Source organism: Chlamydomonas reinhardtii, chromosome 10 (genome assembly GCF_000002595.2).
Source record: "Chlamydomonas reinhardtii strain CC-503 cw92 mt+ chromosome 10, whole genome shotgun sequence".
Lineage (NCBI taxonomy): Eukaryota > Viridiplantae > Chlorophyta > Chlorophyceae > Chlamydomonadales > Chlamydomonadaceae > Chlamydomonas > Chlamydomonas reinhardtii.
The window spans coordinates 4,895,836-4,919,331 of record NC_057013.1 but is presented as its reverse complement, the minus strand read 5'-3'; the positions used below and the strand labels follow the sequence as shown (position 1 = coordinate 4,919,331).

General features: G+C 67.3%; 4 protein-coding genes across 5 annotated transcripts; 3 read left to right on the top strand and 1 right to left on the bottom strand.

The window, feature by feature from the left end:
• The first annotated feature begins 35 nt into the window (after positions 1–35).
• CHLRE_10g454850v5 (uncharacterized protein) lies at positions 36–9,151 on the top strand. The gene is made up of 7 exons (XM_043067038.1): positions 36–438; positions 770–1,477; positions 1,645–1,918; positions 2,211–2,845; positions 3,922–3,969; positions 4,330–4,432; positions 4,754–9,151. Exons 2-7 carry the CDS (start codon positions 923–925, stop codon positions 7,228–7,230), a joined length of 4,092 nt encoding a protein of 1,363 aa, XP_042920435.1. The 5' UTR covers positions 36–438; positions 770–922; the 3' UTR covers positions 7,231–9,151.
• Positions 9,152–9,154: 3 nt separating this feature from the next.
• Positions 9,155–12,456, bottom strand: CHLRE_10g454800v5 (uncharacterized protein). Its single transcript, XM_043067037.1, has 5 exons — positions 12,297–12,456; positions 11,980–12,148; positions 11,202–11,328; positions 10,540–10,794; positions 9,155–10,040 (listed from the first exon to the last, which is right to left on the bottom strand). Exons 1-5 carry the CDS (start codon positions 12,331–12,333, stop codon positions 10,020–10,022), a joined length of 609 nt encoding a protein of 202 aa, XP_042920434.1. The 5' UTR covers positions 12,334–12,456; the 3' UTR covers positions 9,155–10,019.
• A 109-nt stretch (positions 12,457–12,565) lies between these two features.
• On the top strand, positions 12,566–18,672 carry CHLRE_10g454734v5 (uncharacterized protein). 2 transcript variants are annotated; one of them, XM_043067035.1, is made up of 9 exons: positions 12,566–12,889; positions 12,974–13,177; positions 13,532–13,690; positions 13,931–14,038; positions 14,318–14,395; positions 14,987–15,082; positions 15,562–15,638; positions 15,787–15,829; positions 16,421–18,672. In XM_043067035.1, exons 1-9 carry the CDS (start codon positions 12,716–12,718, stop codon positions 18,089–18,091), a joined length of 2,610 nt encoding a protein of 869 aa, XP_042920433.1. In that variant the 5' UTR covers positions 12,566–12,715; the 3' UTR covers positions 18,092–18,672. The 2 variants fall into 2 exon arrangements, with proteins under 2 accessions (XP_042920433.1, XP_042920432.1); XM_043067036.1 differs by lacking the exons at positions 15,562–15,638; positions 15,787–15,829.
• Positions 18,673–18,785: 113 nt separating this feature from the next.
• Positions 18,786–23,355, top strand: CHLRE_10g454700v5 (uncharacterized protein). The gene is made up of 9 exons (XM_001698489.2): positions 18,786–18,869; positions 18,945–19,090; positions 19,156–19,285; positions 19,355–19,648; positions 19,897–20,037; positions 20,254–20,857; positions 21,089–21,224; positions 21,554–21,642; positions 22,029–23,355. Exons 1-9 carry the CDS (start codon positions 18,840–18,842, stop codon positions 23,153–23,155), a joined length of 2,697 nt encoding a protein of 898 aa, XP_001698541.2. The 5' UTR covers positions 18,786–18,839; the 3' UTR covers positions 23,156–23,355.
• The last annotated feature ends 141 nt before the right edge of the window (positions 23,356–23,496 follow it).

The following is a 23,496-nucleotide window of genomic DNA, read 5'->3' as shown; positions in this document are numbered from 1 at the left end:
CCTTAAGAATAGGTAACTAATAACAACAAAACCTCCGTGAGAAGTGTCCCTGCTCAACATTCAGCATGAACTCACAGCCTTGATGTGTCAAAGGCCACGCGGCTTGCTGCAACTACTGTATACAGCTTGAATTGCTTAAATTGTTTCGCGGCCTGGGAAACTTGCCAAGCGCCCCACACCCATCCCTCGCGCGCTGCGACAGCCCGATTTAATTGCCCACCGCTCCGTCTACACGCAGTTACTACAATGACACAGCTACGTAGCATTCACTCTGCGACCAAAGCTTCCCGGCGAGACAACAACTGGCCGAGCAGCGTCGCTCGGCCCCCACCGGTTGGACGCCGTCGGGGCGGTGCTCTGGCCTTCCAGCGGCTGGCGCACGAGAGAGAGAGAAGGAGAGCCTGGGCGTGCTGACGGCTGAGTCAACAGGCTGGTCAGGTATGCTCTCACAGGCCTGCACAGGCCCAACTGGCAGCAGGCAGGGGGTGCCAGCAGCCCCACCGCCTGCAGTAGGTAGGCGCCGTCCCACGGGTCCCTACCGCCCTTCTCAAGTGTTCGCACGCAACAGTCGCGCCAGCGCACGTGTATCAGTCTTGTAGCTGACAATTGAGAGGCAAAAGACAGCCCCCGCGCTGCCAATGCTTGGCGCCCGTTTCGGGGCACCGCGGCAATGGGGCTGGTCCACAAATTCGGTGGCGTTGGGGCGCACTGTGGCAACCTCAGCCGCCAAACCTACCGCTGCACAACGCCTTATATTTTGCTGTTGCAGTATGATTTATGTTCCGCGGCTGAGCGACATTCGCTAGGGCATCGCGCAGCAGTCTAGCGGCGAGCAGGCACGCGCCAGTGCGCGCGGCCCGCGGCCTGTCCGCGGCCTGCCAGCAGCAGTTTGCCGGAGCCAGCCTTGCAGACTTAGCGCCCGATGGCGTCTTTGCGAACCGGCTCGTTGCAGCAACCACAACTGAAGAAGCAGCCGCAGCAGTCGACTGAGGAGATCTCGCCAGCTGCGGCCTCGCAGCAGCAGCGCGGCAAGCAGCAACTGCTGAAACCGCAGCAGGGAAAGGGCAAAGGCAAGGGCAAGGGCTTTGCCAACAAGCCCCCGTCGCAAGCTGCTGCTACTGCTGCCGCGGCCGCGGCCGCGGTCGGTCTGCTTGACCCAGGGGCGCCGGCAGCAGCCGGCGGCGAGCTGCTACAGCCCCCCGCCGCGCCGGCCGCTGCTACAGCCTCCACTTCCCAATCGGCTGAGAACTCCTGCGTCAGTCTAGACCTGGGGACCGGAGGCTGCTGGGCCGCCAGCGGCGCGGCGGCGGCGCCAGCAGCAGCAGCAGCAGCGGCAGGAAGAGGAGGTGCCGGCAGCTTCCTCGCAGCGCCCTCGGCGGAGCCGTCGGCGCCAACTGTGCCGGCCGCCGGCGCCGCCGCCTCCGCCGCCCGCAGGAACCGCAGCAGTAGCAAGGCTGCGGGGTCGCGCGGGACGCAGGTGTGTGTGTGCGCATGTGGAGCGCGGGGCGAGGGCGGGAAGGCAGGCTTTTGACCCACGGGGCATGCGACCACGCTTGACGAGCCTGGCTCCAACCTCAGTTTATATGGTTGGCGGCCGCTCAGCCGCGTTTTATAACCCAAAACAATCGACCCTGTGTTTTGCAGGGCAAAGCAGCTGGCGGTGTCGGGGTGGCTACGGAGCAGCACCAACTGCAGCCTACTGGCGCCGCCGCCGCCGCCGCCATGACTGACAGCGCCACAGGCGCCGTTGGTCCGGCCGCCGCCGCCACTGCTGCCAAGCAACGCGGCGGCAGCGGAGGCAAGCGCAAGCGCGGAGGAGAGGGCGCCGCCGCAGCTGCAGCTGTAGCAGCCGCTGCCGCGTCTGAGGGGGCTAGCGGCAAGCCGCCGCCGGCCAAGAAAGCCGCAAAGGGCAAGCAAGGTGAGCGAGCGTGTGTGAAGGCGCTTAGATGCGATCGCCATTCGTGTGGGACAACGCGGTGCCCTAGAGCCCTGAAGGCGTATGTAGGGGGAGGGGAGGGTTGTAGATACCAGCCCAAACCGAACCGAACCCAATGCACATGCGAGAGCCCCAGTGCTTGCACCGTAAGGAACCGCACGCACCACGCATCTGCCCACATGCACACACACAGTAGCCCACAAGCGTTGAAGTTTGCGTCTGGACAAATGTCTTATTGATACACACACGCACACACGCACACATGCCTGTGCAGGTTGCAGCAGCAGCGCAGCCGCCAAAGTGCAGCCCGACCCCAGCCGCCTCCTGATGGACCTGTACGACGTGGCAGATGGCGGCGCCGCCGCCGCCGCCACCTCGTCATTCCTGGCCGGCGGCGGCGGCGCAACTGACGACGCCACCGCAGCGGCAGTAGCAGCAGCCGTGGCGGCGGCTGTAGCAGCCTGTGGCGGCGGCGGCGGCGGTGGTGGCAGCGGCGGAGATGGCGCCGGCGGCGGCGGTGGTGGCGGTTTCAGCGGCCTAGGCTTCGGCGGTTTCGGCGATCTGGATTTCGACTTGAACGGTGATGACATAGTAAGCGGGAGCGATGCCGGTGAGGGCGCCGCCGCTACAGCCGGCGGCGCCGGCGGCGCCGGCGGCGCAGCCGCCGCCGCTAGGCGCGCTGCTACAGCCACCACGGCTGGCGGCGGGGAGGCTATGTCGTGTGGCGAGGAGGGTCAGGCGACGTCTGCTGGCGGCACGACGGGTGGCGGCGGCGGCGGCGGCGGCGGCCTGAGCACGGGGGCTGTGCCGGGCGAGGACCCTGAGAAGGCCAAGGAGCGGCGGGAGAAGAACCGCATTGCGGCGCGCAAGTGTCGGGCCAAGAAGGTGCAGATGGTGCGGCACATGCAGGTGGGGCGGGGCTGTGGAGACGGGGAGGGGGGCTGTGTGTGGGGGGGGCTGTGGAGGGGGGGAGGGGGGGTTGTAGATACCAGCCCAAACTAAACCAAACCCAATGCAATAGAGCGAGGAGGAGAGCGTGGTCGATGCTTGACAACGGAGAGGCACGCGACAATGGTCCCCATTCCCGAAATGCACCGAGTTCCCAGGTTCCCAGCGAAACATCCCGCAAACCGGTAGAAAGGAGGCGATGAGCTCTTCGGTCTTGCGCGTGTGGGCGGTGCTGACGGTAGCCGCCTTCGAAATTGCCACCCAGGCTCAAACACACGCACGCACGTTCTAACTAGCAATATGACTAGGCACACGTTGAATACCCACCTAGAAGACATCAAGGGAGCCCGGGCGCCGAGGAGGAGACCAGCGCCAGGGCGGGACGTTCGCATGTGCAAGAAGGGAAAAGGCAAACAGTGTGAGCGGAAAGGCGCGCGAGCGAAAAAAGCAACAGTATTCTATGTGCACGAGCCTGGGTGGCAAGAGAGAGGGAGAAACAGGCAGCGGGCAATTAAATAGAGGCAAGCACGCATCGGCATGGGGCCACACGAGGGCCAGGGAGTACAGGGACAAGGGGAGGGGGGTGGTTAGGGGAGAGGCAGGGTGCGGGCCGCGGACGGCTCCCCACGGGGGCTGTTGGGGATGGGGGGGGCCCTGGGGGAGGAAGCGAGGGGGCGTGTGTGGAGGGAGCGTGTGTGTGGGGAGCGTGTGTGGGGTATGTGGGGAGGGCGATGTGGGGGGCTTGTAGATACCGGCCCAAACTGTCGGGGGGCATGTGTGGGGACGTCTGTGGGGTGTTGGCGTCGGTTGAGGAGCGTGGGGGTATGTGTGGTGGAGTGGAGGAATGGGTGGTTGATTTATGAGGGAGCCGGTGAGTGTGCTGGGGGTGGGTGGGTGGGCGACTGGGTACATAGTCTCTTGCGTCGCTGCTCTGCCCGCTCTTCACTGCCAATGCCAAGGCTTTCTACTGAATGAACTTGTGTGTGTGTGTGTGTGTGTGTGTGTGTGTGTGTGTGTGCGTGTGTGTGTGCGTGCAGGAGGAGCTGAAGGAGCTGGTGTCAGCCAACCACGAGATGAAGACGCAGGTGTGGGGCTGGGTTTGCGGCTGCGGCGGGCGGGCGGAAGTGACCGGGCGCAATGGGCTTGCATGTGTGTGGCCGCAGCAAGCGCCGTTTGGTCGGCGGCCGCACGCAGCAGCGACTGCCGCCGCACCGCACCGCACCCGCCGGACTGCATCTACCGGACTGCAGTTACCGGACTGCATCGGACACAACCATACACACACACACAATCACACAACCACACAACCACACACACACGCACATCCGTAAACCGTCGCATTGCTGCATCGCATACACTGTCTTTGCGCTATGCTTTCCTTGTGCTCTTTAACACACACACACACACACACACACAACCTCCACAACAACAACACACGCACACAGGTTGTGACGTGGCACCGCATGTTCAGCCGGGAGGTGAAGCTGCGAGAGGCCATGAAGCGCCTCATTCTGGCGGTGTGGGGGCAGCCGGCGGCCAGGGCCACAGGTGGGGGGGCTGGGGGGGGGGGGTTGTGGGGGGCTTTGCGGGGTGCGGGTGTGCGGGTGTGCGGGTGCGGGTGGGGTTGTGCGGGTGTGGGTGGGGTGCTGGTGTGCGGGTGAGGGTGCGGGTGAGGGTGCGGGTGAGAGGGCGTGTGCGTTCTGTGCAGAGTGCGCTGGGGCGGGGCGGGGCGGGGCAAGGGGGGTTGGGGTGCTTCCACCAGGACCAGCGGGTTAGGGCCGCGCAATTGCACACACACACAGCGTAATCCTTTCCGTTATGCTCTCTCGTTGATTTCCTTCCGGTCTGCCCTATTTCTCCGCCGCACAGGCCACACCGCCAATGACGTCATCATCGGACTGGAGTCGGGCACACTCGACATCAACGGAGTGTCAGCCATGCTGCACGCAGCCGGCGGCGCCGCCGGGCCGCCGCCGCCGCACCCGCCGCCGCCGCAGCCGCAGCCGCAGCAACCGTACCCAGCCGCCGGCGGCGCCGCCGCCACTGGCGCGCTGGCGGCGGCTGCGCCGCCGCCGCCAATGCCGCCGGGGGCTGGCGGCTCCGGCGGCGGCGCCGTCGTTGCGCCGTTGCCGCCGGGCGGGGGCGGGGCTGGCCCAAGGCTGAGGCCGGGGCCGGCGGCGCTTGACGTGTGCGGACTGCTACAGCCGCCGGTGCTGCTGCCTGGCGGCGGCAGTAGCAGTGTCGGCGGCAGCTCGGATGGCATCATGCCGCCGCCGCCGCCGCCGTCGCTGCTGCCGGGTCCAGCCGGCGGCGGCAGCGGCAGTAGCACCGGCAACGGCGCCTGTGACCTCACGCCGTACCCGCATGCGGGGCGGCAGCCGCAGCAGCCGCGGACGCCGCTACGGCCGCTGCAGCTGCCGCTGCCACAGACCGGCTCCGTGTCTGCCGCCGCCGCCGCTGCCGCCGCCGCCTCTGCCGCCGCCGCCGGGCCCACCAGTCCTCGCGGCGTCGGGTCCCCAACCGCCGCCGCAATGGTGCCTGGGGCCTTCGCCGCCGCCAGCGGCGGCGGCGGCGGCGTATCAAGCCCGTTTGCGGCGGCCGCCATCCCGCGCAGCCCCTTCGCCGTGGGTGCGGCGCAAGCCAGTGTGCAGCAAAGCGAGCTGCTGGCGGCGGCGGCAGACGTTCATTCGGACGCAGCAGTAATGCCGGATGCTGCGGCGGTGCCGCCGCCGCCGCTGGCGCCCCTGCCACCGCCGGCGCTACCGGCGCTGCCGAGTGGCGGCGGCAGCCGCCGCCTGCCGCTGCTGTCCTCTCCCTTTGGAAGCGTCGTGTCGCCCTTTCCTGCTGGCCACGGTGAGGAAGAGCCGCTCGCGCCGCCGCCGCTCGCGCCGCCGCCGCCACCGCTGTCGCCTGCAAGCCAGCGGGCGCCGCGTGTGGGCGGCGGCGGCGCCGGTGTGTCGGGCTTTAGCCCTGTTGCCAACGCCTCGCCGTTCGCATGCATGGCCGCCGCCGGCGCCGCCGACACCGCCGCGAGCGACGGCACGCCGCCGACGCCGCCGGCGCACATGTTAGCAGTCAACATGACAGCAGCAACAGCAGCAGCAGCAGCAGCAGGAGCAGGAGCAACAGCAGCAGCAGGTACAGGCGGTGACGGCGGCGGCGCCGCCGCCCAGCCCGGCACGACGCCCAGTGCTCTGTACAGCAGTAGCAGGCTTGGCGGCCCGAGCGCCACAGCATCCACACTACCGGTGCCGGCAGTAGCGGGCACAAGCAGCGGTGGCGGCGCCAGCGGTGGCGGCGCGAGCGGTGGCGACGGCGATGGCGATGGCCGTGGCGGCGGTGGCGGAGGCGAAGGCGGGGTTGGAGGCGAGCGCGAGCGCAGCGCTTTCCATGCCTTCAGCATGGGGCTTGGCAATGGCAGTCTGGGCCCCGGCGTGAGCCTGGGTCTGGCGGCGTTGCCGTCTCTGGAGGCGTCCTTCTCGCTGGCGAGGCTGCTGTCGCTGCAAGCCGTCGGCGGAGGCGGAGGCGGAGGCGGCGAGGCAGGTGGTGGTGGTGGATATGGCGGAGGCGTGGGAGATGGTGGTGCTGGGGATGGAGGAGGTGGCGGTGAGCGGCTGCGGCTGCAGGAGGCGCTGAGGTCGACTAGCCTGGGTACACTTATTCAGGAGCAGCAGGAGCAGCGCGCGCAGGCGCAGCAGCGCGAGGGGCAGGGGCACCAGTCGCAGCAGCAGCCGCACCACGACCACCAGACGCCGCTGGAGGCGTGGCTTGCCAGCCTCACCAACGGCGGTGGCGGCAGCGGCGGCGGCGGTACAGGTGGCAGCGGCGGCGGCGGCGGCGGCGGCGGCGGCGGCAGCTCGCAGGGCACTGCCGCCGGCGCGGCAGTCATCACACCCAAGGCCCCGGCGCCGCCGCCGCCGCCACAACAGCAGCAGCAGCAGCAGCAGCAGCAGCTGCAGCCGGCGGCGGTGCTACTGCCGTCGATGCGGCTGCCGTCCCTGAACCTGGAGGGGGCTCCCAGCAGTACCCTGATGGCGCTGTCGGACCCGGGGCTGCTGCTGCTGCGGCACGACTCGGGCGGAATGGACTGGCTGGCAGGGCTGCAGCAGCAGGGATTGCAGGGGCTTCAGCAGCAGCATCAGCAGAACCAGAACCAGCCACAGCAGCAGCCACAGTCGCAACAGCGGGGTTTAGGCAGCCAGTGCAAACCACGGGAGGAGCCGCACCAGAGCCACCAGAGCCACCAGAACCAGCAGCAGCAGCAGCGGGCAGCGCGGTCGCCGCCGCGGCCCCGGTCGCCGCGGCCGCCGGCGCCAGCGCACATCAAGGAGGAGGTGTGCGCCTGAGGCGGCGCCTGGCGAGACGGTGGGGGCACATGCAGCGCATTCTGCGCCAAAGAATGACAGTAAGCGCGTTTCTAGGAAGAGCACACGTTGTGTTAATGATGGGACGGCGTTTAAGGGGGGCCCAACACTGCTGTCTGGCAGCTAAAACGAATGAACAATTCAGTTGAGGCACGGGAATTGCTTTTCGAAATTGCTTTCACGCTCTGTGCTTTCACGCTCTGTGCTCGAGTTTGTGTTTGCGGCCGGCGCCGAGAGGGTGCGCAGCCGCCAGGGGTAGGAGGCAGGTCTGAGCCGCGGCCCGGAAGGAAGGGCGCCCGCAGCGGTTGAGTCACGCCTTAGGTGCGGGCGCGCTTTGTGGGCTTCTTTTCCTCCTGACGGTTTTTCCTTGTGTGGGCGTGCCTGTGCTCCTGTAACGCGACGGGTGGGGTGGTTTGCGGGTTGAAAGCGCAACCCGATTTTACGGTTTATTTGATTCCAGGTTGGTGCGGCGTGGAGGCGGTGGCGCAAGGTAGTAGCGGCACGGAGCGCGGCAAGGGCGCCCTGTGTGCGGCGTCGTGCCTGCAGACGTGTTTGCGGGATTCCAGCGGGAGAGCAATACAGGAAGTTAATCAGACCTTGTGGCATGGCACCCGCAACATGGCACAACCGCACAGAAAGTTTAGGAGCTCAAGTCAAGACACAGGTCGGGCTCGCTGGATTTGAAGAAGGGATGGGTACGGTCGGGGAAGTGGGGGTGGGGTGGGGCACGCGGCAATGGGGCTGCACGCCAGAATCGACAAGTGTGGATAGCAGTGCGGCTGATGATGATGATGGTGGGCCCAACGCAATGCGAGTTTAGACAGCAAGAGCGCAACACGGTTTGGTTAGGTACACGTATAGGGGCGTTGAATGGTGCGGAGCGTACACTTCAATACAATACAATACACGTGATGGCTGGCTGGCTGGATGGAGGGCTGTTTTTGAAGTGTTTGGCGTGTGAGCAGCCTGCATAACAACACACAAGGCTGTAGGAGATCACAGATCCGTGAGTGAGTGATGATCAAGATGACCGGTACCATGTCGAGTTGAGGGGAACAAAAGGTGGACATGGGTGCGGACCGCAGCAGCAGCGACCGCCTGCGGTAGCGACTGGCGACTGGCGTGTGCGGCTGTGTTGCTGGGGGTGTCGCAGCAGGTGCGTCGGAGGCGGTGTCAGTGTTGGCGACGAGGATACAGGAGACAGGATAGAGAAAGGAAGCAAGAGGGTAGAGAATAACAATTCTAGCAGGCTGCAATTTCGTGAGAGCGTACAAGCAAGTTCGTGATGGCTCTCCGGGGGCGCAACAACACCCGCCCCGCGGTCGGTATATGGTATGATGGTGCTAACATATCTTTATGTGTGCTGGCCGCTCGAAGGAAAGGCATGTGCTTATGCGGCAGTACAAGTTGGCATGCACAAGTTGACACGCACATAACGGGTTTTCCCGCAGACACACAACACACACATACAACACACCGTGGAAACGCAAGACGCACGCACCCGTGTGAGGGCGCCCCGTGGTGTGTGGCACCCCGTGTGTGTTTTCCACTTCGCATGGTCGCGCGGTCCGTGTACGTGTGTGTGTGTGGTGTGTGTGGCACGATCACCGCTGCCCCGTCGTGTGCGGAGCTGGAGTTTTTGCCTGGCGGGCTGCGAGGGAGGCATTGGCGCATTGTCCTCGCTTGGCGCGGAGCACACAACCTCAACTTGCAAAGGTGTTGAGTGACGGCCGATACTGTTGGTGCTAAATAGATTTTGGTGTGTGAGAGGCATACGCGCCGTGTTCGGAACCGCGTTCGCGTTAGGCGTCGCGTGTGTGTATGTATGTGACGACGTACTGCTGGCGAGTCGGCGCGTTGCTTTGTGCTGCGTAAAGTTGTCAAGGTTATGGCGTGGCCACGGGCAGCTGTGTAACTGTTACACAAGATTGCGGCATAAAACGCGCATCGGACCCATCAATTATCCTTGCATTAGGTAAAGGGCATGCATCACCTAGCAGCAGCAGCGGCTGCCCGCCCAGCCTCAGGCACTGCCGCACTTGTTGTGCCTGCCCGTGTCTCGCTTCAAAACCAGAAGACAGGGGATATACAGGCGGGCTTCCATCGGTGCGCCGCCTCCGACGCCTCCTTCATCTCCACCACCACCATCTGCTTGACCTTCTCACACTCACACACGCCTCCTGCTCTCTGAACCACGGGGTAGCTACGCCTTGCCACACCTTGTGCTATTCAGCACACGGGGTACCTACGCCTTGCCAAGCAGCCATACCACCTGGCGTCCTGCCGTTGTCACGGCTCGTCCCTCCCTCACCCAAATGCATCAGCATCGTCGTGGACTTGGGAACCTTCCGGAGGCTCGGGCCCGCCAGCCGCTCACTCCATTCCTTGGTATGTCCCCAGCTCCGCGTGCTGGATCCCACCACCAACCACAATCCACCAACACACTCCCATACGGCCATACAACAATGTACACGTTCGCATCTTCGTTCATTCCAGAGGCCGCACGCAGGTTCCCCACGCCGGGCGCCGGAGACGTGCCGGGCCTGACGCACCCACGGCGGCCCTCACATGGCACGTGGCACGTGGGCGCAGCGCCACCGCAACGGCCCTCCACGCGGGCTTCGGGCGTTTCCCCGGACCCGCAGCACCCTACTCGCCCGCCAACAGACCACCAGGCCACACCAGACCACGCCAGACCGCACCAGACCACCTGCCCTGCAGCCAGACGCCTTCGGCTGGCACCTCCAGCTTCAGCTCCAACCGCGGCTCCGCTAGTAGTTGCTCCGTTGCCGCTGCGGAGTGCGTAAGCAGTGGGGGTTACAGTTACAGTACTGTAACAAGCAGCGTTGTAGCTTGGCACAGTGGTACAGCAGTTGGAGAGGGCATTAGGGAGAGGGGCTAAGGTGGCTGCTTGAAGGCGGAGATGGGCGCACGGAGTGTGGGGCTAGCTGCGATCCGCTGCAGCCATCCCAACCCATCCAAGCCGCGTGATCCAGACTGGCAGACCCACCATGACCGATCGCCGCCTCGAAAACCCCATCCCGGTCCCGCACGCCCGTATTCCGCCATAGCGCTGGCTCACACAGTCCGCATTGCCCTTTGGTGTGGAGCGAACCCTCCCCCTCCCCTCTCTCCCTTCCCAGCGCCCTCGCCAACCCCAGCGCTCGACCCCATTCCCAGCGCCCATCCCTCCCTCCCCTCTCCCCCGCCCCAGCCCACATCCCCACCCCCAACCCCCCACCCCCAATCCCACCTCCCCCCCACTCCTTCTCCCCGCCCGCCCCCGCCCACCTTGGAGTCGTGTGAGTAGGTGGCCGTGTCGCCACTGGCCGCCTGGCTGTGCGTGTGGCCGTGGTCCGGACTGGCGGCACCCGCCGCCACACGCCCGCGCTTGCTCACAGGCGCACCCATGCTACTGCCGCCGCCACCAGCGCCGCCGCCCGAGGACGCGCCGCCGCCGCCGACGGCCGCCGGCCGCGGCGGCGCGCCTCCGGCCGCAGACACGTTCCTCATGAACACACGTGTCACGTCCACGCCTTTGTCCGCCTGCGGTCGCCACCGAGGCCACAGTCAGAAGGGCGTTTGCCGCGTCGGCGGTTGTCGGGATCGCCAGAGCGCGCATGCTGTGTTGTTGCTGGTGTTGCCAAGGTGGCGGCGACCGCGCACACGGCGGGGTCCGCGGCTCGCACTGCTGACATGACTTGGGAGATGCTCTGGACTGCTCCTTCCACCTACCGCTACGCTGCCCAAGCCCGCCCAACTACCTATGGTGATGTACCACAGCTCGCATATGCGGCTGCAGTTTCTCCCTTGCAGCGCGACTGGAAGCAGCGTTAGCCCGGCCGTCAGATTTATCGCTCTCTATTCCCCCTTGGGTTTAGTTTGGGCTGGTATTTGTAAACCCCCCCCCCCCCCGCACGTGTGTACCGGTCGCGCTGTTGCCCCCGCCTTACCGGCGCCAGCACCGCCGCCCCCGGCGCGAAGCGGAAGCCGCGACGCAGCCGCTCCGCCACTCGCTCGGTGGGCTCGGTGGGCGCGCTGGGGTGGCGCGGCGGCCGCAGCAGGCTCCAGGCCGGGTCCCTGGGCGGTTGGGGTTGTAGGGTGGGGTGGGATGGGGTGGGGTTGGGAGGTGGCGGCGTTTGCATGCAGCTGTCATGGTCCCTGCCTTGTTCGCGGGCGTGCTGTAGAGTTCCGTTTGCTTGAGGCAGGGCGCAGCCTACGCCTGCACCCCTGCCCCCTTCCTTACGGGATTGGTTCAACTGCCCCCGTGCGGCGTCAGCGAGATTCAGGCGTTGCAGCCATGACCTCCACACTCCAGCGACGCCCGCAGCAGCCGCCAACTTGAGGCACTGAAGGCAGGCAGCGCTGCCCCTGCCCACCCATGCCCACCCCTGCTGCCCACCCTCTAGGTGCCACGCCAGGCCACCACGGCGCCCCGAGCCCCACCATCCCGCGAAGCGCCCTGGCACACACGCCTGTCCCCCTCCCGCACTCCCGCGTGTGGCCGGCCGCTCATATGGACAGGCAGGTGCCTCCCCCTGTCAAACCCCACTGGATCCCCATGCGCCCCACCAGAGCCCCATTGCATCACCCCCCCCCCCGACAGCCCTTTCCCCCCCGCCCCGGCCCCCCACAGCCCCACGCCATAGCCCCACCGCGGCCCCCCCAGCCTCCCCAGCCCCTGCTGCAGGCGCCCACCGCCCCCTGCCCCCTGCCCACCGCCTGCCTCACATGAATAGACTGGTGTCGCCCGGCAGGCCGGTGGGCACCTCGCGTGTGGAGATGGTGATGTAGTTCTTGTCGGCCACTGGCTGCCGCATGACCAGGTCGTAGAAGCGAGTCAGCCCGAACTCGCCCAGCAGGTCGCCGGCGCCCGTGCGCCGCGAGGAGCCGGAGCTGCCTGGAAGGTGCGGTCGGGGGGGGGGGGGTTGGGGGTTGGTGGTGGAAGGGGTTGGGGAGAGGGGAGTCCGGAGGGCGGAGGAGGTGGCGGGGGACAGGGCGCGAGAGGGCAGGGAGTAGGAGCGGACTCCTGCGACACGCGCGCCTACCCCGCTGCGAAACGGACTGCGCCACCAGCTCCAGCATTTCTGCCACTCGCTCCTAGAACCCCAGCGACGCTGCCTTCTGGCTTCCTTGCTTGTCACTTGCGTCAGGCCATGTTTACTAGACTGCCTTGGTAGCTCCTAATTTGTAGTCTTTTGAAACGTGTTCTACAGTGTCTCAGTCATTATGTTCACAAGAAAGTAAGGAGGGAGCGTGGGCAAGCATCGGCCGCAAGACTTCCATTCCGGTGTCTCCTCGCCAAAGAGGTGCTTCCCTGCACCTATCCCAGCAGTAGGGCTTGCACTTATGTTCTAGTATCCTTGTGCATTCGGTTTTACCAATCGCCCAATTTATAAAAGTTGCCGCGCAAGTGTTGACACGCGAGCAGAGTTGAGGCCCCTTTCGTTTTCGCGCCGGTGACACGATGCAGTGCGCCCTGCATGCATCGCCCCGCGCGGGCGTGCAGGTGCGGTCGCGGACTTCTGCAGACCGCATCCTCCCGGGGCCGGTGCTGCGGTCGCCGCTTGGGCCGCTGTCTAGCAGGGCCCCGTTCTCAACTTCGACTCTAAAGCACCAGCCTGAGCAGCCATCGTCCCAGGTGAGCGCGAGGCGGATCGGAGGGACTTCCATAAAGTCAGCGTCTGATGGTCCTCTTACGCTATAAACCACCGGGTGCCCGCAGGTCGCTTGCCCCGCGTCAGTAGACTATGGCTATCCTTCTGCTCCGGAGCTGCCGCCTGAGCGCATGGGCGAGGCTGCTCGTCGCGCGCTGTCTCGCGCGACCTCGGCCGTGCGCCGGTATGGCTGGTTGAGCTTCTGGGCTCAGCTCACGCTGTCGGTGGTGGGAGGCGTCATTCTGCTTTTCTCCGTCGCCTTCACTTCGCAGGTAGGCAGCGGCCAGGGGTTCCAGCAAAGACCAGCGAAGCAGTAGCTGCGATGTGCTGGGGCCATCGGCACACACATACACACACAGCTGTCCTGCTCCTGGCGTCAGCCATTGCAAATATACTGCGATCAAATGTGGCACGCATAAGACCGACGTATGCTTGCGTATAACTAAGTAAAATGCAAGGGCGCGGGATGGGTGTACGTGCCGCGGACAGTTCAACTTCGCCGTCTGGCGCCTCGGCCGGGCTGAGCCTTGAACACCAACGCTTCCTTAGCGGCCATGCCCTCCCTCCCCTCCCCCTTCTTCCCACCCACCCCACACCCCACCTCCACTCCCACCTCCACGCCACAGAGCGGCCCCAAGGCCTCGCTCTACCTCACGCTGTTCGGCATCCTGGCCGGCTTCCTGTCCACCTTCTGGAACTTCGGCTACACGCGCACCGCGCTCAAGATGCAGAGCTACCTGGACGCGGCGCCCGGGCAGGAGGTGCCCAAGATCAAGAAGCAGCAGGTGGGCGGGCGGGAGGGTGGGAGGAGGGGAGGGGAGGAGAGGGAGGGAAGCGGGAGGTGGGGTGAGAGGGGGGTGGGGCAGGCAGGCAGGCAGGTGGCAGGCTGGGACGGGCGGGGTGTATGTTCAATGGGGCTGGGACATGGCCCGTGTCCACGTGTGCCATGCAGCAGCCGCGCACCAAACGACATTCCTTCATGCCATTCCCGCCACTCCCGCCGCTCCCGCCTGTTGCTGTCTCAGGTGGTGGACATGGTGACACGCGGCATCTTCATCAACATGATGGGGCTGGCCTCCACACTGGCGGGCGTGCAGGCGCTGGTGGGCATGCTGGTGGCCAAGACGCTGCAGGTGCGGGCGCAGGAGGAAGGAGGCGGGGGGGAAGGAGGCAGGAGGCAGGGCGGGGAGGGGGCAGGCAGAGGAGTGAGGGGAGGGGGGAAAGGCGTGGCGGGATGGGGAGGGGTTGCTGGGGGCGTGGCGTGGCGTGGCGGGGATGGGAGGGTGCTTGTGGAACGTGCTGTGGTGGGGTGTTTGGGGCGGGGGAGACGTGAGCTGCGGGCCAAGGGGTACAGGGATGGCAGCCCAGATCCTCACACCCTCCTCCCCTGTCCATTCCCCCCCCCCCTGCAGATCAGCTCCTACCCCTTCATGGCCGCCGCCTCCAACAACTACAACCCCGTGGTGGCGCTGGACGTGTTCCTGGTGCAGGTGCGGGCGGCTGGCGGCGGGGGGGGGGGGCGGGGGAGGGGCGGGGCGGGGCGTGGCGGGGGGGGGGGGCGTGGCGGGGAGGGGAAACAACAACGTGTGTGGTGGCGGTGGGCGTGTTCCTGGTGCAGATGGGTGGGTGGGGGCTGGTCAGGGCTGGGGGAAGGAGGGGAGGGGGAAAGGAGGGGAGGAGGGGCAGGGAGGAGGGGAAAGGGACAGGCACCCTAATGCAAGCTCTGCGGTGGGGTGCTGAGGAGGCTGGGAGGCGGCAGGGGTGGGGGCGGGGGCGGGGGCGGGGGCGAGGGCGAGGGTGCGGCGCCCACGCCGGGGCGGGGCGTCTGTGAGAGGCGCGAGACGCACATGGCTTGCCGCGTCGTGTGTGCATACCGGGGTACGTACCCATCTCCACATCCCCCTGCCCTCCTATCCCCCTGCCTGTGCCCCCTGTGCTTGGAATTGACATCGCTCCCTACTCCAGCCCCCTCCTCCTCCTCCTCCGCCTCCTCCTCCTCCTCCTCCTCCTCGCCGCCCAATATTGCCTCAGCATGTAACCCCCTCGCCCTCCCCCTCGCCCCCTCCCCCTGCTGCCACCAGGCCGCCACCAACACACTGCTGGGGCACTTTGTGAGCCTGGCGTGCTCGCTGTGGCTGCTGCATGTGGTGGGCGAGGGCCAGGGGCTGCGGTTCCAGGTGCGTGCGCGTGCTTGAGTTGGTGTGTGTGTATGTGTGTGTATGTGTGTGTGTGTGTGAAGCGTGTGTGTGCGTGCGTGCCTTGGGGCTCTGCGATGTGTCTGCGGCATGGCGATGGAATTTGAAGTGCCGTGGAGCACCGCTAGTGTGGAGCGAGTGTGTTTCTGGCGGTTGCGGCGTGTGAGAGACTGTCGCGTGCTGCAGCGGATTGGTTGCATGGTCAAGGCGGCTTTGGCGTGTGACACCGTTCGCGCATGCACACATGCACTGCACACGACGCCACGCGAGAGGCACGCCGCCTAGCCCCGCAGCCGGCAGCGCCGCCCCTCGCAACCTCCTCCGTAGCTCCGCAGCCCCCCCGCCACCACCACCACCACCACCACCACCACTACCGCCACCACCCCCACTGCTCCTCGCCAACACACACCACGCCGCTGCCCGCCCGCCCGCCCGCCCGCCCGCCTGGCCTCCCACGGCAGGCCACGGCCTCGGACCCGGCGGCGCCCGCCGTGATCGGCAAGGGCAACGCCGGCGTGTACCGCGTTGACTTCGGCCGGTAGGGCGGCAGGCGCAGCGGCCGGGCCCCCGCAGCCGCTGGCGCCGCCGCAGCGGGGCGCACACACCGCGCGTGCAGCGTAGCACGTGTGTGCGCGCGCGCGTGTGTGCGCAGGCAGCATGCGGCGCCGGCGGTTGTGGGGGTGAAGGGGCGCCGGCCGCGCGCGGAGCGGCGTGGAGGAGGAGGCTCCGGTAGGGCGGGACTGGCGCGCGCGCGCGATGCGGCGGAGGCAGAGCAGCAGCAGCAGCTGGGAAGGAAGGGGCGGGCGGACGAGCGGGGTGGGGCAGTTGGGGGGAGGGGGGAAGCGCAGCGCAACGGCGGCGGTGACGGGGGACGGATGCCGTCAGCGAGGGGTGTATAGCAGCCGGCAGTTGGGGTGGAGCGGAGGGCAGAACGTTGCAGCCACGGATCCGCACGCGAGCACCGCATATGATAGAGAGCCAGTATATGTGTGTGTGTGTCTCTGCGTCTGTGTCTTTGTCTGCTGTGATGGTCGAGTGCCCTAGAGCTGCGGATGAGAGAGCGAGTGGGAGAGGAGAGCGAGGGCTTGAGCGAGCGAGTGACGGAGAGTGTCGGCGCATGTGTGTTGCCGTTGACGTTGACGAGAGGAGTGAGTGAGTATGTGCATGTGCGTAATTGAGCGAGAGCGAGAGCGCATGCGATCGCCGCATCACACACACTGGTTCCCAAGTCGCCACATACTCATCGCCCTGCCCTGCCGACCCCGCCCCCTCCCTCCATTCGCCTCACTCCTCCTTCCATTCCACCCACCCCCCCGGCAGCGCTTCATGTCGCTAGAGTTGTTGAAGCAGCGCACGGAGGATTCCAGGCTCCCCGACCTGCCCTCCTGGTCGCTTGAGGGAGACGGGGGCAGCGTGGAGCTGAAGACGAACGCGGGCGCGCCGCTGCGAGTGCCGCAGCGGGCGCCCGTGGGGAGAGATCGCGGCAGCGGCGGCGGTGGTAGTGGAGGCGGTAGCGGCGGCGGCGGCGCGGCGCCGTGGCGAACGCCGCCGCGGCCACAGCCTGCTACTGCTGTGGCTGCCAGCATGAGCAGCAGTAGCAGTAGCGGCGGGGGCATTGGGCGAATCTCGGCCATGGCGGCGTTGCCTGGCGGCGGCGGTTTTAACCTCAACATGGCGTCGTCAGCGTCGTCGTCGCCGGCAGCGCGGGCGATGGCGGCGGACTGGGGGTCCGCCTCCGGCACGGCGGCGCTAGGATACGCCATGCCCATGCCTAGCAGTAGCAGCGGCAGTAGCAGCGGCGGCTGGGGCGTGGGCGGCAGCAGCAGCAGCAGTAGCAGCGGCCCAAGCAGTAGCAGCGGCCGCAGCAAGTACCTGGTAGACACCAGCAGTAGCAGCACCAGGAGCTTCGACAGCAGGAGCAGCAGCGGCAGTAGCAGCAGTAGCAGCAGCTCCTCACGTAGCGGCGGCGGTGGCAGTAGCTCGGCGCTTGCGCTTTCCTGGTCGGAAGAGGCGCCGGGGTGGCGCGACATCCCGCCGCCGCCGGCGCCGCGCCCCTCCCGCGTGCCCACTTCGCCGCCCACCCAGCCAGCCTGGCGCTCCTCCTCCATCTCCTCTGCCTCCTCCTCCCGGACAGCCTCCTCCGCCTCCTCCTCGCTACCGCCGCCGCCGCTGCAGCCGGTGGTGGCGCCGGCGGTGCCTGGCGCCGACCCCGACTACCTCTCGCCCGCGCCCATCGCCTTCCGCAACAGCGGCGCCGGGGCCTCCACCAGCGGCCGGCCGCCGCCCGACGCCGCAGGCCGGCTGCTGATCCTGCCCAGCGTGTCCTCTCTCAGCTACCTGGACGGCACGCTGCCCGGCGACATGGGCTTCGACCCGCTGGGCTTGTTCGACCCCACCAACGGCTCCGCCGGCTTCATGTCGCAGCGCTGGCTGCACACGGCGGAGGTGGTGCACGGCCGCTGGGCCATGCTGGGCGCCGCGGGCTGCCTGGCGCCCGAGTACCTGGCGCACGAGAAGGTCATCCCCAAAGCCACGGGGTTGCTGTGGTTCAAGACCGGCTTCCTGCCGCCCGTGTCCGCCGGCTTCGACTACGGCCTGCCCGTCACCGCGCTCTTCCTCATCCAGATGGGCCTGATGGGGACCGTGGAGAGCCTGCGCTGGGCCGAGCTGTCCAACCCAGGAAGCCTGGCGTCCAACCCGCTGGTGCCGCAGCCGCTGGCGCGGCTCATAGGCACCACTCGCCTGGGCGGCGGCGCCTATCCCGGCGGGCTGATGTTCAACCCGCTGGGCTTGGGCGCGACGCGGCCGGCGGTGATGCGGGAGTACCAGCAGTCGGAGATCCGGCACGGGCGGCTGGCGATGGTGGCGTGCCTGGGCTACGCGGCGCAGGCGGTGGTGACGGGCAAGGGCCCCTACACCAACTGGGTGGCGCACCTGGAGGACCCCGACATCGAGAACGTGGTGGTGCTGCTGGACAAGCTGTTCGCGTGAGGGCGGGAGGAGGAGGAGGAGGAGGGGTTAGGGAGGTTCGGGCTGGGGTTTTGGCGGTTTGGGCCTCGGGCGGAGGCGGATGGAGGGGTGGAAGAGGTGGGGCGAGGAGGCGGGGCGAGAAGGGCGGGGGCGCGTGCTGGCTGGCTTGTGCTTTCCTTGACCGAAGTCGCCCCACTGTCGGAGGTTTGAGGGTGTGGAAGACTGATAGCTGAGCGAGCTGCTGCGAACTGAGAGCGAATGTGTGCCTGCGTGTTTGGATCTGCCTGCTGTTCGAGTGAGGAGGGAGTGCTGCTGTCGGGAGGCGTTGCGGGGTCGAGGGAGGCCCCCAGTGTGCCACGAACCCCACCGCTGCCGTGTGAGCTGCTAGCTGTGCTGTCGAGTGCTGGATGCAGATAGAGTTAGGTAACGGAAAGAAGATTGGACGAGGAGTTGCATGTGGGCGAGGTGGGACAGGTTGGGACGCATGGGTTTTGCAACATTGCCAGCAACGATACAGGTTGATGCGGGTGTTGTATTGCGCAACTCTTGGTGCCGGCAAGAACTGAATGTATACCGCATGTTTCGTGTAAGGACATGTGCTGTTGATGTGCCCGCACGAAAACGGTGGGGAGCCGTCGTGGACAAGCGGTCGAATGCATGGGGCGTCCGCACTAATTCCGCCAGCACACCCAGCATACCCACGCCCTACCTGTGCCCTTCCCACAATCTCAGCCATGCCACGTTAAGAGTTTTCACCGCTGGTGCAAATATGGGGAGCGTCCTTACCGAGCGCGCAATTGTAGGTCGTCAGACTATTGGCGCGGTTCCTTCAGCTGGACCTGACAGCTATTGCATTGATTGAACATGTATGCAGAGGGATATATCCCAGGAAGATGACCTGAACCAGGTGGTCGCGCTCGAGCTGCGGAACCGGGGCTTGACGGAGCTAGGGCCGATTGACAAATGCAGAGGCCTGAAGGTCCTGGACCTCGGGTTTAACCAGTTGAAAGGATTGAAGGGGTAAGGACAGGCAGCGGCAAAGAGTGCAAGGTCGCGGCAAGTTGACTCGGTCGCCTCTGACACAGGATTGAGGGCCTTGAAAAGCTTAAGGAGCTTCGTCTGGGCGACAATAAGCTTGCAGCCTTGTCCGGGCTGCAGAAGCTCTCGGAGCTGCACACGCTTGCGCTCGATGGCAACATTCTCAATAGCGCAGAGGTGCGGCCCCTCGTCTGCTGCCATACTATCATAACCCGTCGCCAAATAACAAAACGTTTGTTCTCGCAGGGTCTGCTGGGGTTGCGGAGCCTCAAGGTGCTCAACTTCGCCTTCAACCAGCTCACCTCGCTCAGCTCGCTCGGCCGGCTCACCTCGCTGGAGATGCTCAACGTGGCGGGGAATCAGATCGCTGACCTGGAGGGCCTCAGCGCCTGCCCCAACCTACGGGTGCTCAACGCGTGCTCTAACCGGCTCACGCACCTGAAGGGTTTGGCGCGCTGCGCCAACCTGCAGGAGCTGCACGTCGCCGACAACAAGCTGGCGGACCTGTCGGGGCTCAAAATGGTGGCCAGCAACCTCGAGGTCAGGATGGCGAGGGAGGCACCAGGGCTGGGCTTAAGGCTGGCGGGGGCAGTGCGCAGCGCCGTGGCTGCCGCCACCGTGTCGGGTTTTGCACAGCCGAGCCAGCCGTTCCTACCAACCCCCCTCCCAGACGCTGATAGTACCTCCCATCATTTTAGCGCCATCCACATCTAAGCCACGATCCAGCCGACTGAGACTCCTTTCCTGGGCCGCTGACTCGCATTCTTTACATAACCACCAAACAACAGATTCTGGACATCAGCGGCAACGGCCTGGCCTCGCTGACGGGGCTGTGCTCGCTGCCCAAGCTGGGGGAGCTGTATGCGCGTGAGAACGGCGTGGAGGCGGTGGCGGGGCTGGCAGTCAAGATGCCGGCGCTGGAGCTGCTGGTGGGTGCGGGCGTGCGGCATGCGGGGTGCGGTGGGGGTTGGTTTCACCACTGCCAGCCAGGAACCAGAGACACGAAGACGGGTGTAAGCATGATGGGTGCTGTTGGCTTGAGGGCGGCTTGGTTGTATGGTGCCGATGGTTCGGCGTGTGGCGTGAGTTGGGGGTGCGGCGGTGGTTGCCCGCGGTTCAACTTGTAAGCACGCACCCCCAAACAGGACCTGGCGTCGAACCGGCTGGCGGGCCCCGCGGCCGCGGTGGCGGAGGCGCTGTCGCCGCTGACGGAGCTGTCGGCTCTGCAGCTGCACGGCAACACAGGGCTGGGGCCCGGCTTGCCGCCGCGCCGGCCTTCCTCCGCAACCCACAGCGGCGCCGCCGCCTCAGCCTCGTCAAATGGGGTGGGGGCGGGAGCGGGGGCGGGGGCGGGGGCGGGGTGCGGGTACGTGGCGACCATGTTCGCCGCGCTGCCCGCCCTGGAGCTGTGCGACGGGCAGGAGCGGGCGCAGGTGCTGGTGCTGGCGCCGGGGGCGCCGGGCGGCGACCCGCAGCAGCAGCAGCAGCAGCAGCAGCCGATCAACGGTGCCGCCAACGGCGGGGGCCGGTCGCAGGGAGCGGGAGCGGAGGGCGGCGGCGTCGGCGGCAGCCTGGATCCCACGTTTGCGGAAATGGAGGCGTTCCGGCAGCGGCTGGGCATCAAGACCTACGCGCCGCAGTTCCAGGGGCGGCCGGGCTCGGCGGCGGGCAACCGGCCCGGCACGGCGAGCGGCCGGCCGGGCAGCGCCGGCGGGAGACCCGGCACTGCCGGCGGGAGACCGGGGACAGGTGCGCTGGCTGGGGTGATGGTTGCGGGCGGGTTGTGGGCGGCTGGTTGTGGGTGTGGCTAGCATGGCCAGTGGTAGACATGCACAAAGACGGGACAATGCGACCGCTAGGGCACGCCGCACCTAGCAGTTATGGGGCGTGCAATTGAGTAGCTCGCGCAGCCGACTCGCTAGGCCGGGCGTCGCAACTCACCGCCCACACCACTCGCCACCCGTGCCCTGCCCTGTGCAGCGAGCGGCCGGCCGGGCACGGCGGGCGGGCGGCCGCCCATGGGCCCCGCGGGCCGCCTGGCGGGCGGTCCGGTGATGGACCCGGACGCCTTCGCCGCGGCCTTGGGTGACTTCAGGGACACCATGGCGTCATACAGGTGGGTTGGGTGGGGAGGGGTGGGGAGGGGAGGGGTGGGGCGGGGCGGGGCGGGGCGGGGCGCAAGCTGGGGAAAGGTGGGGCAGGGGCCTTTTCCCTGAGCGGCGGGCTGAGGTGGGGCAGTGGCTTCAAGCCCAAGCACCTGCGCCTCGGGACGGACACCGACACAAGCGTGGCAGTGTGCCCGTGGCCTCGGCGCCATCATGGTCGTGCATGTACCGTGTTCGCGGCGCTGCGTGCTTAAAAACGTGCATGTACCGTCGCAGCGCTGCTGCGTGCTTTTGAACGCTGTCGCCACCCCGCCGTTCTGACCTGCTCGCCCGCCCGCAGCTCCAACCTGAAGGCGGTGCTGGGCCAGATGCGGGCCAACCTCAAACTGCCCGTGTATGAGGTGGCCAGGAAGCTCAAGGCGCAGGGGGGTGAGAGCCGGGGCGAGGCGGGCGTGGGGGCGACGAGGGCGTGGAGGCGACGCGGGCTAAGGGGGCAGGGGCCCAGGGAGGGGCGCTGGTGTCGCAGGAACACGGGACTGCAAGGTGGCATATTCGGGTGGTGGGCACTTGCAGGACCGGCTGTGCCGGTCACCCAGGGACCTGTGCACGACGCGCCGTTGCGTGTGCCCTCCTCCGCTGCCCTCGCCCCCTCCCCACATCCTCTTCACCTCGCCCCCCTACGCCTGCTGCTGCCCCCCTCCACCTCCCCCCCCTCCACCGCGTCCCCCGCCCACCTCGTCCCCCCTCCACCCGCCCCCCTGCCTTATTTAACATGCATGGAACCCGCCCTCCTCCTGCCCACCCGCCCCCCGCAGCCACGGAGCTGCCGCGTATGCCCATGGCTCCCGAGTTCTCCGCCGCCCCCCGCAACAACACGCTGGCGGCGCTGGCGGGCGAGGACGCCAAGGACGTGGAGGCGCGCGAGGAGGCGCTGCAGATGTACGAGCGGCTGTTCGGGAGAGCCAGCGGCGCAGCAGCAGCCAGCAGCAGCAGCAGCGGAGCAGTAGCCAGCAGCAGCAGCGGAGCAGGGGCTGCGCCGGGGGCTGGGGGGCTGCAGACGCCGCCGCGGACGCCCATGTCGCCTGCGGCCGGGGGCCGCGGTGGTGTGGGGGCTGGCGGGCTGGGGCTGGGGCTGGCTGCAAAGCCGGTGCTGGGCCCGGTGGGCTCCGGCGCGGGGCCGGGGCCGGCTGGCGCGGGCGTGGGCGTGGGTGCTGGCGCGGGGGCTCGGCGGCTGAGCGACGATGAGGAGGACGAGGTAGAGCTGCGGTCCTCTTACACGGAAGTGGGGGCGTTGCGGCCGGCGGCAGGCGGCGCCGCCGCCGGCACGCCGCCGGCTTCGGGTTCCCGGCCCAGCAGTAGCAGCAGCGCGGCGGCGGGCGCAGGCGCTGCTCGGGGTGTGGGGGCGGCGGCGGGGTCCGCGGGGCTGCGCGTGGCGCTGCCAGCCGGGAAGGCGGTGCCGGGCGGCGGCGCTGGGCCAGCGGTGGGCGGCTTCGTGGCACCCAAGCCGGCGCTGCTCGCGAAGAAAGCCGCTGCCGCCGGCACGCCCACAGGCGGCGCGAACTCGCCGGCTGTGGCGGCAGCGCGGCCGCCGTCGCCTGGCGCCGCGGCGCGTGGGGCGACAACGGGAGCCAGCCCGGCGCTCAATCGCGTGCTTAGCAGCGGGGCGGGCTCGGCGGGGGCGGCGCCTGCGTCGCCGGTGTCTCCAGCGCTGCTGGCAGCGCGGAACTCTGCTGGAGGCGCGGCTGTGGGCTCGCCAGCTGGCGCGGCGGCAGCGGCGGCTCCGGGCTCGCCTGCGCTTGGAGTGGGTGCGGCATCTTCGCCGGGCTCTGCGTCTAGACCTGCCCGGCCCACGAGTGCCGGGAGGTCGGTTCCCAAGAAGCTGACTGGCAGCTTGGCGCCACGAACAGGGGGCGGCATGATGCGAGCTGCGGGCGGCTCGTGAGCAATGCCGTGTCGTGTATACAGGTGGTCAATGCGGGCTGTGTTGGGTTGAAGAAGCGGTAGTGTGGTGTGGTGGGACGGAGGCTGGTGGTGCGGGCGTAGGCGTGTGGACATTGGCACTCGAGTCAAGGACTGCATCGTGTGCGTATCAATGCAGACGGGCAAGCACCGGCACGGTACATACTGTAAACATTGTCAGGCTACCTCCCACTCCTGCAAGGGCAAACTTGCCGCACGTGTTTGCCTCACACGCTCGAAGGCTGAAAGTTCGCGTTGCCGCGTTGGCACCAGTTCGAATGGGTTCAATGTGGGCAGTGGTTTGGCCCAGATACACCATATGGC